At 35.3% G+C, this 14,857-nt stretch overlaps 1 protein-coding gene across 2 annotated transcripts in view; it reads left to right on the forward strand.

The window, feature by feature from the left end:
- The window catches only part of KMT2E (lysine (K)-specific methyltransferase 2E), a 71,026-nt gene that overhangs the window by 24,446 nt on the left and 31,723 nt on the right, over window positions 1-14,857 (forward strand). For both annotated transcript variants that reach the window (XM_004676916.2, XM_012720823.1), the window contains 5 exons: window positions 6,106-6,220; window positions 6,939-7,168; window positions 8,925-9,005; window positions 12,081-12,139; window positions 13,023-13,195. In XM_004676916.2, the coding sequence (XP_004676973.1) occupies window positions 6,106-6,220; window positions 6,939-7,168; window positions 8,925-9,005; window positions 12,081-12,139; window positions 13,023-13,195 (658 nt within the window). The remainder of the gene's footprint in view (window positions 1-6,105; window positions 6,221-6,938; window positions 7,169-8,924; window positions 9,006-12,080; window positions 12,140-13,022; window positions 13,196-14,857) is intronic.

The following is a 14,857-nucleotide window of genomic DNA, read 5'->3' on the forward strand; positions in this document are numbered from 1 at the left end:
ATGAATTCGATCCCCGCCTGCCCCAGAGGTGACCACATGGCGTGGCAGACCTCTCCTGACCCACCCACTGCTCCCCTCAGCAGTGTACTTCGTCAGTCTGCCTGTTCTGCTCCCCACTCTGTCTCTTGTGAGCCCTCTCACCCTCTGCATCTTTGGCTTGTACCCCAGTTCCATATGAATAAATAAATAAATCTTTAAAAAAAAAAGGAAATAATGCATAAAGAAAATTTAATTTTAATAAAAGTGTTTGCTGTATTTCTAGTTTTTAAAGCAATGAAAAAGTGATATAGGTTGAGGATTACCAGAATTCAAACTTTGTGTCATTCTAATAAAGTGATGATTGCAATACCACTTACTAACACAAAAATGAGATAAAGCTAGTTACCTCATTAAATCATCAATCCACATGAATCAGTAGCACTCTAGTAATTGCAAAGGAATGTTGGGGTAAATGCAGTTTGGTAAAGAGCTATGCCAACTTAATAGATCTGGGTTTTCTTATTTTCTTTGCTCTTATAATGCTACATGACTTCACTTCTCAAGTGTGGAAACAGTAGGCTGTTTTGTAGGGTGTCTCAAGGATACACAGTCACTTAGTACTAGTTAGGGCTGAGTCTAGAGTTTGTGACATTTTTACAACCATCTCTGATCTGTAATTAGAAGTTATAGACTGTGATCTTTAAAGTACCTCCTTGAACAGTGCCTGAACATCACTTTGGAGCAACAGAAAATCATTCTTCACTCTTGCCCATACTACACATAACTAACAGTCACCTACTATATGCCTCTATGGCAGCATTGTCTGGGGGTCCAGGAACTACCCTCCAGACTACCTGTGTTAATTTTTGTGTTTAAAAATTTGAGAGACCATGAGATTGTTTTTCCTCTGGTTTTCTTTTAATGTAGTCTCTTTTGAAATATTCCATCTGTTATTTATGTTTTCTAGTAGTCTGTACTTATGTTGTAAACTTTCCTGGAGGTTTCACTCACTTTGAATGCTTTTGCCATTTTCTACGTGCCCATGGCTTCCAAATTACACTTCATTTTAATCCAGTTCTGTCTGATAGGCTCCACTCATATAGTTCTCTGCATCATTGGCCTCAACTTAAATGTCTCATGACTGCACAATCTTTTTTTACTCCCCAGATCATTTTATAATATAAAACAATTTAGAGCTGGGTTTGGCTACTGGTCAGAGAATAAGTATTTATGACTTGAATAGTATGATTTCTATTACAACTTTACTCAGCTCTATTATATGGAAAGCAAACAGTATGTATAAACGAATGGACATGACTGTTCCAATGAAACTATAAAATCAGGCAGCAGACTGATCTTAGATCTTAGTTTGAATCAGGAGTCCTGATTTAATGCCTTCTTGTTTTTTGTTTGTTTGTTTTTTTAAGATTTATTTATTTGTACATACAGAACTGGGGTACAGGCCAGAGGTTGCAGGGGCGGCGAGAGGCTTCACTAGAGACAGAGTGGGGAGCAGAACAGGCAGATCGATGAAGTACACTGCTGAGGGGAGCAGCGGGCGGGTCAGGAGAGGTCTGCCGGGCCATGTGGCCACCTCCGGGGCAGGCGGGAATCGAACTCATGCAGAAGTGACTTTAGCTTCTCAGTGCAGTGCTTTAACCTGCTGAGCCACCAGGGAGGGCCTAATGCCTTCTTGTTAAAGGAAGTGAACTTTTAAAATTATTTATGCATATAAGAAGTGGGATAGAGTGGGTGAGGGGATTCACGGGAGACAGAGTGGGGAGAAGAAAGGGCAGACTGACTGAAATACACTGCTGAGGGGAGCAGCAGCGGAGACAGAAGAGGTCTGCTGCACAATGTGTGTCACCTCCCTGGCTAGGAATAAAATTTGTGCTGTGGATAGCTTCATACTGCTGTGCTGCTTTAACCCCTTGTGGGACCACAGAGGGCCCAAGAAAGTGAACCTTGAGAAGGTTCTGTTTTTAATGACTACCATATTTCTATATCATTGTCTTAAATGTTGCTAGTTCAGTTGTTTGATTATCCTTATCCTTTATTGAGGCAACATTGGTTTACAACACTATATATGATATAAAAGAATAGGTTCATGCCTCACATGTTCATGATTTTTTTTACACTGTAAAAACAATTCACTAGGACCCTCCATGGTGATGCAGGAAGTTAGGAGGCAGCACTGCAAACCTGCTACAGCCACTTCAGTGTGAGTTCCATCCCTGACCCCAGAGGTGATCCACGTGGCACAGCAGACCTCTCCTGACCTGCCCACTGCTCCCCTCAGCAGTGTAGTTGATCTGCCTTTTCTATTCGCCACTGTCTCTGTCACTGCCCCTGTACCCCAGTTCTGTATGCATAAATAAATAAATCTTAAAAAAAAACCTCAATAACAATTTCTTATTTATATTCATAAAGTATTGAGTTCCTACCCTATGCCAGCTACTGTTCTAAGTGCTTGGAGTACAGCTACATATCTAAAATCTTACATTTATATTCAAATGTAAGTAAAAAAATGTCATTAGAATTTAGGTGCTGTCAGCCCTATCTGTCCAAAAACTTCCAGCCTTTTGAGATTTTAGCATCTGTGTTCTCTGTTGCCTAATCCATTATCTCTTTAGAGTTACAGATTAGTGATTTTTCTAATTTGACCTTCCCTTCTGCATGCATTAACTACTAGGAAACTTCCAAAAGAAACAGTCAAGTAACCAAGCATTTTTTTTGTTAACAAGAGAGCACATCTCTTATTTCAGTTTAGAGCCATATTAGAATCTCTTATTATGTATTCAGTTCCTCTGTTTTGGGGACAACAATTTAAAGTTTTTTTTTAAAAATGAAGTTATTTATAAATTCTGGTTGTTTTGAATACTAAACATTTTTTAACATTTGAATTCTCTAGGCTAGGTGATTATCTTTTTTGAAGTTTTTCATGGATAAAGAGATGATCTTTTTGAACAGTGATTGCTAATTCAGTTAGTTAAGAACACAAAGTAATGTATGAGTACAAATAAGTATCACACTCTTCAAAAAGTGATATATCAAAATTATGTAAGCAAAATATCATTTGTCTATAGGGTGAACACAGCATTATGGTTTGTGCTTTTGATACACAATTATAGGAGTGCTAATGTTTCTTGATGGTAAATGTTATTAACATCTATATATTGGTATTTAGGTGTCTATCTATAGATTGAATAAACAGAGCATGACAGTAGCAACTATTTACACAAAAATTGTCTTTAGCCTTGCCATTAAAATCTCATTAAAGGAACCCTCCCTGGTGGCACAACAGGCTAGGACACAGCACTGCAAGCTAGCCATAGGTGCTTCAGTGTGAGTCCAATCCCTGACCTTGTACCCCAGTTCTATATGAATAAATAAATCTTTTAAAAAAAATTTATTTACTTATGCAGTACAAGAGCTAGGGTGTAGGTCAGGGATGCAGAGTTGAGAGGATTCATCAGAGAGTGAAGCAGCACAGGCAGATCTACCAAAATACAGTGCTGAGGGGAGTAGCATGTGAGATAGGAGAGGTCTGCTACACCATGTGGTTGGTTCCCTGGCTGGGGATTGAACTTGTGCTGCAGTAGCTGGTGATAGCCTCCTAGTGTTGAGATTTACCCCTTGTGCCACCAGGGAGGCCCCTATATTCATGTTCTTAATCCACTCATCTGTCCTTGGGGATTTTGGTTGCTTCCAAAATAGCTATTTTAAATAGTGCTGCAGTGACTATAGGAGTGCAAACTATTCAAACTAGTGTTTTTGCATTCTTTGGGTACGATGCCTAGGAATAAATAGATGGATCACATGGGAGATCTATTTTTAATATATTTTTTTAAAGAATTGTTAATGGGGTACAGACCAGAGGTGTGGTGGGTGAGGTGGTTGGTGAAAGGATTTACCAGAGACAGAGTGAGGAGCAGAACAAGTAGATTGACAAAGTGTACTGCTGAGGGTAGCAGCAGGCAGGTTGGAAGAGGTCTTCCATGCCATGTGGGTCAGCTCCCTGGCCAGGGATCGAACTCTTGCTGCAGTGGCTTCAGAGAGCTTCATAATGTGGTGCTTTAACCTGTTGCACCACCAGGGAGAGCCCTCTTTTTAGTATTTTGAGAAACCTTTATATAGTTTTACATACTTGTTGGACCAGTCTGCATTTTCACCAACACTATACCCTGGTTCCATTTTCCTTACATGCTTGCCAACACTTCCTTTTGCTTGAATTTATCTACACTTGCACTGAAAGCTTTGTTTTCTAATTCCTATTAGCTATTCCAAACATGTCAAGGTTTTTGCCATACTCTGTAGTTAACATATTCAGTTTTATGTAAATCCTGAAAGAGTGGCTCTTTCTATTCCAGCCACAATTCCTACATATTGGTTTAATATTGTCAATAAGGAATTGCTTAAATCCCACTTCTGTATAATATTTAAAGAAATTTAAGATCATCAGTATTGTAAAGAAATCAAAGATAGTTTGTATCTACACATTTTATTTGCACCTTTTATTTGGTATTTGTACCTCTGGGGATCTATGTTGTGGAAATAAGGCAATATATGCAGAAAAGATGTACAGAACAGTGTATAATTGCATTGATACTTTTAATGATGAAAAATAAGGAAATTTAAATACCCACGAATAAGGGAAATTGTTCAGTAAGTGATGGTACAGTGATTTAAGCAGTTATTAACAAAAATAGATATGTCATTAAAAGATGGAAATAGCAGATTGTAAATACATATAGTATTTTCTCATTAAAAAGCTTAGATATTTTATGCATAGAAAAATTTAGAGGGGGGAACATATATTACAACCTGGATATATCTGGGGGTTGGTTGGAAACATGATCTTTTAGCTTCTTATATACTTTAAATTTTATACAGTGAGCTTTATTAAATTTGAGACTAAGGAATGAGTTTAAGAATAAGTTTTTAACATAACATAGCCATTAGTGAGTATTGGTTTTCAGTATTTTCTAAATATTTTGGAGCTCTCCTTTTGTAATGCTTTTCAGAACCATTTAATAACCTCATTTTGTGGCTCCTCACTGCTTTAGCACTTGTGTAAGTGCCAGAGAATTGATACCATCAGCAAGGGCTTATAGGCAAAGGGTAATAGGTTAAAAGGAACTAGAGAAGCTGGTTACCAAAAGATCACCTCTGGGGCACATTAGGGATTCAGGTTCCTACTATACTATGGGTATATGAATTGTATGGCTGGAATCACAGCAGGCCACTCTTATAGGCCAACTCCTCAGCCTAGATATCGCATATAGTCTCATACCAGCCTCAACCTTTAGGCTTCTGGTAAGCACCTTATGCAGTGCTGGACATGGGTTAGAGCTGAGACAATGGAGGCCACAAACCAGGCATTTTTCTATTTGTTTCTCCTGTTCAGAGCCTTACCCTGGGTCACTTGCTTCTGTTGTTAAGATCCAGGGGCTTATACTCTGGCTTGTGAAAGAGCCAGTTGTTTTAGTGGAGGTAGGGGTGAGGAGAAGTAGATGTTTAAAATATCATAGCGTCAGCCCCCAAGTAGTAACTTCTATAAGACACAGGTGATCTGACCTGTCTTCCTGCAAGAACCATAGGAATAGTTCTCCACTAGTGCACCTTTTGCCTTAGATGACAATTCTGTGCACCCTATTATCCAGCATAATGCTACATCTCTAAAGTCCCCAAACATTGGTTCATGTCCCAAAGTCAGCAGCTGTAGGGCTGTTCACTATGGCTCCTACTCTTCCCTTTAGTGAGATGTACTGTTGCAATATCACTGTTCAGTTCATTTCCCCCAATTTTTTCTGCTGGACTTTTCCTATCATAAGTTGCAATTGTCTCCTTATCTTTGAAGATGTTATTATATTTGTTCTGTTGCAGTTTAGTTGCTAATATATGAAGCAAGTGAACTCAAAGTTTTATTCTGCCACCATCTTGCTGGACTCTGACACTTGTTTTACTTCAACCAGTTTTGTTATGACACACAATCTTAATAGGTTATGTTTTATGCACAGTGTTTACATGTAGAAAGACTTCATCTGCATATGCAGTAAAATATATGCCTATAATTTTAAGTTATTTTTTGATAAAATTTTTTTAACTCAACTTTTTTTCCTACAGACCAGAATCCGTAGAAGCTAGCCCTGTGGTAGTTGAGAAATCCAACAGTTATCCCCACCAATTATATACCAGCAGCTCGCATCATTCACACAGTTATATTGGTTTGCCCTATGCGGTAAGTGTCAGATATTTCTTAGAATAGCTAAGATTTTATATCCAGAAGTTAAATATAAATGTAGCTGGTATTTTGCATATTTTAAAAATAGATATGTAATATCTAAACAATAAGGTATATAATTTATAGTTTAATTTTTTATTTAATTATACTGTCCAAGGCATTGAAATTCTGTGAGGAATTCCCTAGAAGTTTAGTTACTATGTTTCTCATTTTATGCTATTAATACTTTGGTGTGATAATTTTTTGCCTTTATAAAATGATGATAGGTATAATTGTACTATCGATTTATAATTCTGAATTATATTGCAATATAATAAATATAGCTGCAATATATTGAGCACTAATATGTCAGAATCTGATACCATATTTAACCTTAAAAAAAAAAAACCTAGTGAGTTAGGTAAGAGGCAATGCTTAGATTGAAATAGTTTAAATGAATACATTTCTGATATTTTCCAGGTACCATTTTTGAGAGATTTTTACCACTCAGACCACAGAGTTTGTGAGAAGTTGTGAAATATATGACTGAAGTTACAGGAGAGATACTTAATAGTGTGGTTTACTATCTAGTTTCACTGTCATTAATTATAAAAGTTAAAGGAAGAAATGGACAGATTTCATGTCTCTTAGAATTAAAATTAGAAATTGAATTTTAAGTTTCTAAGTTCATATTATTAAAATTATATTGTACTGTGTTTGTGTTTAAATTACCTAGGACCATAATTATGGTGCTCGTCCTCCTCCAACACCTCCGGCTTCCCCTCCTCCATCAGTTCTTATTAGCAAAAATGAAGTAGGCATATTCACCACTCCTAATTTTGATGAAACTTCCAGTGCTACTACAATCAGCACATCTGAGGATGGAAGTTACGGTACTGATGTAACTAGGTGCATATGTGGTTTTACACATGATGATGGATACATGATCTGTTGTGACAAATGCAGGTAAAATATTTCAAGTTTAATTTATATTTCTTGAATGCTTGTTAGATCAGTAAAGTCACTTTTGAAGGAATTAATGAATTTATTTTTAAAGGGAGACTTCTGTTGTTATCAATGTAGGTCCCTCCCTAGAAAAAGCCCCTATTGGAAAAAAATGGTATCCTAAAGAGTTTATGGAAATGCCCATTGTTAATTGAGTAATAGGCAGTTAGTTCCAAATTTATTCAATATAAGATCACATCTCTTTGTATTCATTCAGAAGTATTTTTTAAATAGTTTATTTTTACATCATTTTGTGCCCTTTTTCCATCTCAGTTGTAATTCCCGTTCATTCTGTAGTATTTTAACTACATACAGTAATAGACAAGATAGAAAAGAGAAAATTGAGTCCTCTTTTTCCTATGGAATTATTTGTACTGTATAGTCAACTGTGATTTTCCATTTTGGGGGAATTACACATTTTGATTAATGTTTGTTTGATGTGACTTTCTCACCTCCTTTTAATTGGAGATTTGCAGCATTCTGAAGTCTCCTTGAACCAGAACCCTGGTTCAATCAACAGGAAAGGCCCGGGGGGGGGGGGGGGGGGTGCCTAATCACACAGAAGGCTTGATGAGAACAGAAAGTGGCACATTGGCATATTGTTTTCTTTTCTTTTTTTTTTTTTTTTGGTTTTGATTTTGGTGGTAGGGAGTTGGGAAGGGCAAAGAGTGAATAATAGTATTACAATGTGAAAGTAATTAAGTCCATCCTTACATATAGTGTGGGAAGCAGGGAGTATTTAAAGAGTACACTCTAGAGGGCAAGAAAGTTTGGTAGCTTTGCAAGATTTCCTAGCTTGGTCCTTATGGAATAACTTATTTCCTTGATTTGAAGTGATAGAACACTTTACCCCCGCCCCCCTTTTTTTTGGGGGGGGGGCTCTTTAACATTGAAACTTACTTTTTTTCTTACATCATTTTTCATTTTTGTACAGTATTTGATTACTCCCTTCAAATATAGTCCCCCTAATTTTCCCACAACCACAGCACCTGTTAACCATCACCATTGTATCTATTTTGGCCCCACTCCTTCTCCTTCCGCTGCTGTATGCCTCAGATCTATGGTCTGTGTGCAAGTTGTCTTTTTCCTGACCCTTTGTTCAGTTTCCGTATGTTCTATCTACAAGTGAAACCATTTGATATTTTTCTTTTCCCTTCTGATTTATTTCACTTAGCATAATCTCTTCCAGCTCTATCCATGTTGCTGCAAATGGCACGAGTTTATCTTTTTTGACATATACCCTTATTTGATTGTAAATGTAAAATGCATGCTAGGGCCAAATGTAAATTACATTACTTATAATATTGTTCCCATTTATTAGATTAGGTAATTAGGAGGTGAAGTTGACATAAATATACAATTAGGGTTATGTTTCAAAAAGTTGATTTACCTTTGCCAGACAGGTAGAATATTATAAAAGTCTTAAGTAGAATATGAAGTTTGATTATTTTTATGAAAGTTATAGTAGTAATACTTTGACTTGATTTTACTAATAAAAATATATTGTGGTGCCTTTACAAATTTAAAAATAAAATCTCATCATCTGTGACATTATCATTATCATGAATGATCATCTCAGTAAATTTATTCAGGAGTTAAATTAATTAACTAAAGAAACTTAAGTAATAACATGTTTTCCTCATTACTTTTGAGAAGCTACTTAGTAGGGAATGTTAATTTATATTTTAATCAAACAAAATGCTCTGCTTTTTTTAAGTGTTTGGCAACATATTGACTGCATGGGGATTGACAGGCAGCATATTCCTGATACGTATCTGTGTGAACGTTGTCAACCTAGGTAAGTTGTGCATACCCATAAAATTGCTAGTACTCTTACAGAGGTAATCTTGGTTAATGGAAATTTATATATGAATTCTAGATTAAACAATTAAACAGTTATTGTATACTATCAACTAACTCTAAGGTACACCTTTTATGCTGTGATTATTATTTTTGTATTTTCACCTCTCAAAAATCAAGAAGACTGTGTCCTTGAAAGTATATTAGTTTGTAATGTTCTTTATTAATGAGTATAAAATATTACTGTTATCTCCTAAATAATGGTATCTTTTTTCACTGGCATGTACTATGTTAAAAGATTTACTAGATTTTACTAGATTTTTTTCCTTAAATCTACCTGTGTGGAAATTTCAAATCTGTATAATAGTAAAATAGTGTAATAAACCTGTTTGTTTTCATCATCATGCCTCAACAGTTATCAATAATCTTTCTTCAGTTATACTACCATGTATTTCTTCTACCCTTCAGGTATTATCAAACATTATCTTAAGGCAAACCCCAGATCATATTTCATTTATATGTATCTATATGTATTTCAATATTTGTGTAAGTGTATGTATTTATATGTACATGCATTTTGGTAAATATAAAACAATTCTTTACTAAATAAATACACCAAAGACCATTAATAAACATGTAATAAAATTACCTGGCCAGTCATTGTATTTCATCAAGGAACTGAATTGCTTATTCTAATGAGTTTATTGATTACATTATCATGATTTAACATGTTTCTTTGCCCTCTACATTTCTCTCTCTAAATAGGTATGTGATCAGATTTAGGTTCAGTTTTTTTCTAGTAGTCTTTCCATTAATATTGTAATCTTACAGACTTTCATAGATTGTGTGCTGTCAGATGACACATAACATCTGGTCATCTCTGAATGTCACACTTCAGATAACATTATTTTAGGGTTTAAAATTAGTAATATGTTAATTTTATTGTTTATTATTAGCTACAGTACAAACTTACACATGTTAACTGGTTAATTTCCCCAAGGTTTATTACATTAAAACAGGATAATTACTTTTTGAGCTTTTATTTACCAGTTTTCATAATGAAAAAAAAATTTACGTAGCATTGTGACCTCAGAGATTTTAACATATGGATGTCAGTCTACTGCAGTTATTATCTTTACTGATCTTCATATTTGTCCATAAATTGGTCAACTCTTCAAGTTGATGCTCATCTTTTTGACAGTACCTGTATAGTACTTGCAAATGTTTTTTTAAAGATACATTTTTAAAATTTATTTGTGCATACAAGAACTGGGGTATAGGCCAGAGATGCATTGGGTGAGAGGATTTACCAGAGACAGTAGGGAGTAGAACAGACAGATCCACTGAAATATACTGATGAGGGAAGCAGCAGATGAAACAAGAGTGGTCTGCTGCGCCATGTGGGTGAGCTCCCTGGCCAGGGATCAAACTCATGCCATAGTGGCTGGTGATAGAGTCATAGTGCGGAGACTTAACCCCTTGCTTGATAGCATTGAGACTTTAACCACTATGTCACCAGCAAGGCCCAGTAGTTGATAATTATTATGCTATCTGGTAGGATGGGATGTCTTGATTTAATTTGACAGTTCTGTATCCTAAATTCACAATTTGTTTTAAAGACCACAATCTACTAGTCATGTTCTTTCCTATTGAACTGGTCAACATTCCTATGTATTTTTAGTAGACAGAGTTGGCAAGTACATGTTGCCTACTTCTTTAAGATCCATGACTTTATACAGAAAAATGCAAATTAAATTTAGGAATAGAAGGCTTTCGTTACTCATTTCTGTATTCCACATGTAGCCCCTTTTATTCCATTTTCAACAACATAGATAATAGTGTAGCTAGAATGCCAAACTATTTGTTTAATCTCACAGAAAAAATATAGCATTTTCAAAGTAATAATACCAACACTAGCAATAATTATGTAAAGCATAGAACTTCTTGTATGTTTTCTACAAATTACATGTAATTTGTTATTTAAATTCTCTAGAATGAATTTCAGTATATCATTACATTAATTGCATATGCACCTCTATAGTGGCTAGGGTTGTTTTTTTATTTTTAATTAAATTTTGAAGTTTTTTTTTTTTTTTTTTTAAAGATTTATTTATTTATTCATACAGAACTGGGGTACAGGCCAGAGATGCGGAGGGTGAGAGGATTCACCAGAGACAGAGTGGGGAGCAGAACAGGCAGATCGACGAAGTACACTGCTGAGGGGAGCAGCGGGCGGGTCAGGAGAGGTCTGCCACGCCATGTGGTCACCTCCGGGGCAGGCGGGAATTGAACTCATGCGGAAGCGGCTTTAGATTCTCAGTGCTGTGCTTTAACCCGCTGCGCCACCAGGGAGGGCCCAAATTTTGAAGTTTTAATTGTAGTTTCACATGTAGTTATGAAATAACACAGGCACCCTATGTCTCCTTTACTCAGTTTACCTCTGTGGTTACAGTTTGCAAGACTCTTAATACAATATAAACTTGGTAATGATATTGATACAGAAAATTTTCATTGTAACAATTCCTCAGTTTTTTTTTATAACTACACCCATCACTCTTGTCTGTCCCCCTCCCATCTTACACCTTTGACAACCAGTAATCTAAATTCCATTTCTTTAATTTTGTCATTTCAAGAATATTTCGTAAGTGGCTCATATGTTATGTGACCCAGGATATGACCTTTGGGAACTGGCTTTTCCTACTTAAAACAATTCCCTGGCTAGTCAGCAAATTTGTAACATTTATAAATATTCCTCTTTTACTACTGAATAGTCTGTGTTGTATCCAGGAATGGTTTATTTAACCATTTACTCCTTGAGGGACAATTTAGGTTGTTTTTTTTTTTTTGGCTACTAAAAATGAAGTTTCTTTGAACATTTGTGTACGAACTCTGTATAGTAGCGTCACTTAACTGGCATTTAAATCTAATTGTTCTAGATCCAATCTAAACTATAGTGTACTATACTAAAATATACTGTTCAATTTTCAATGTAAAAAAAGTTGTAGACTTTATCACATTTAAACATAGAAATATTTTATGAAAATTTGATAATCATGTTAATATTTTAATGCAGGAGTTTGGATAAAGAGAGGGCAGTGCTACTACAACGCCGGAAAAGGGAAAATATGTCAGGTGGGTGCAAAGGATCTGTACTAAATTAAGATCAGTGTGAGTAAGAAACTAAGTGGCCTTAATAATATCAATCAGTTGTAAATACCTTATTGATGAATGTTATTTTATGTATAATTTATAAATTTGGTATAGTAGATTTTAGATATCCTCTTTTATAGAATAAGAATATACTTGTTTAGAGGGAAAGAGAATTTTAATCATCGCTTTTCCTACATATAGGTAACCTATTGTGTTTTTTAATGTAAATTTCTAATAGTCTATTGGTTAAATAAGTAAATTTGTTCTGAATGGTGATGATCTATTAGTTTATCATATGGCATATTATTTCTCCTATTTTCAGCAACAAAATTTATAACAATTTCATTTTAGCTTAAAAAATGTTGATTCCAATACAACTGTTTTTGAATAAATCATAGTTTATTGAATTATTTTCTTGTTTAATGGACACTTAGGTTGTTCCATAATTTTTTTGTTGTTGTTACTATTATTCCAAATAGACCGTCAAAGAAATCTCTTGGATAAGGTTATTTGTACTTTTGTCGTTTTATTTTATCTTTGTACTTGTGTCCTAGAAATGGGATTGTGAGTGAAAGAATAAGCACATAATTGGATTATGCTAGAAATCCTTTAGTAGGGAATTTTGAATTAGCAGTGACAATACAGACAAGTGCTTTTTCTCTAGTCATAGTACCTGAATTGTCAGACTTTTGTATGAGAAATGATATTTGTAGCTTGCATTTAAATGTATCTTCTGGATAAAATAAGTGAGGAGGTGAAATGTGTTTATTCTTCAGAAAGATGGAGAAAAGTTTGTCATGTGGGGTGATTTATTGTTTCAAATAAATGTAAAATATATGCAAACAATTTTGCTTTGCCTTTGAAGATGGTGATACCAGTGCAACTGAGAGTGGTGATGAGGTTCCTGTGGAATTATATACTGCATTTCAGCATACTCCAACATCAATTACTCTAACAGCTTCAAGAGTTTCCAAGGTTAATGATAAAAGGAGGAAAAAGAGTGGGGAGAAAGAACAAAACATTTCAAAATGTAAAAAAGTAAGTTTTTTCCTTTCTTTAGATGAGTACAGTCAGGATGTAGTGGAGCTGCATTTTACAGGATGGGCAGGAGGGTAATGCCTAGTAGCCAGACAGGTTGACAGGATCTGAACTTCACTGAACTCATCGACAATGTTTAACATGTTTTAAAGATTGAATAATAGAGAAAAATGTTTGCAGGCTTATTTTGAAATCATTGCCCTAATGAACCTAGTCATAGAAAAGCTAAAATAAAATAGAAAAGACTGCTGTTTCAGAAAACAGAAATAACAGTCTCATATTTTTAATAGCTTATGAGCAGGTAAGGCACATATAGTAATTGTGAATGACTGTTTATAGATTCCTCACTTATATTTAATAAAGCTCCATATTGGATGAAATTCTTACCATGTGTTTTATTTTTTTACTTAAATGTGTGTGATAAGTTACCTCTATACTATAATGGCAGAAAATTGTGAGGCACTTTTTCATTTGTTATAATTGCTACTGAATGTTTTAGTTATTTAAGGTAAAAAATAAAACTTCAAAAATGACTACATTTCTGTTTTAGTGACATCATAACTAGATATAAAGCCAAGGGTTTAAAATATGGCAGTTTTTTTTCCTTGAGTAATTCTTCAGCTGATACTTGTCTATATACTGAGTTACAGCATATACTTCTTTTTTTTTTTCACTTACCTGATTAAAATGAACCTTGACTCTTACTAGTATTCATGTTTATGTGCCTTTCCAGTTCTGCTTCTTTTCTACCTGTTTTTTTTTTCCAAAGATTGGTTTATTTGTGCATAAAGAACTGGGGTATAGGCCAGAAGCTCAGGGGCAGTGAGAGGCTTCACCAGAGACAGAGTGGGGAACAGAACAGGCAGATCAACGAAGTACACTGCTGAGGGAAGCAGCGGGTGGGTCAGGAGAGGTCTGCCACGGCATCCATGTGGTCACCTCCGGGGCAGGTGGGAATCGAACTCATGTGGAAGCGGCTTTAGATTCTCAGTGCTGTGCTTTAACCCGCTGCACCACCAGGGAGGGCCATTTTTCTACCTGTTTTTAATCCAATCTGGACAACTTAGTTTTAGCAGATTCTACCTTTTCTCTGGATATTTTGTTTATGCTGTTCCCTTCATCTTTTAGAATAACCTCTTTGAGGTCAGCCTTAAAGCACTAACTTCTTTCATAAAACTTAACTGTTCTTATGCCAACTATAATCACCTTTTTTTTGTATTTCATCATGGCATTTCAACCTTTCACTATTAGCAGTTAACCACATTTTTCTTTGTTGTTATTTTGCTCATCTCAGATTATAATTTAACAAGCAAGAAACTATTATGTCCCTTTTACAATCTAGGAACTCATATAGGTATAGATTTACCTTTCTTATCTACTGTTTTCAACTTATGATTTGTTTATTGTATAAAAGTTACTTGGAAAAAAAATAAAAGTTACTTGGTCATTTTATGCTTATATAGTTGTGTTTTTAGGTTCGATAAAATTTTTTAAATAGTATATTTTTACATCATTTTGTGCATTTTTCCATCTCAGTTGTAATCTCCATGGGCTTCCCCCCACCATTTCACCCGTGTGCCATCACCGTAGTCCAGTGCACTTTCCAACCCCCCCCAACCCCCCTTTTGATCCCATTCCCCACTCCACCCCCCATAAAATGTC

This window comes from Condylura cristata, unplaced genomic scaffold (assembly GCF_000260355.1).
Source record: "Condylura cristata isolate star-nosed mole 26May11 unplaced genomic scaffold, ConCri1.0 scaffold00005, whole genome shotgun sequence".
NCBI lineage: Eukaryota > Metazoa > Chordata > Mammalia > Eulipotyphla > Talpidae > Condylura > Condylura cristata.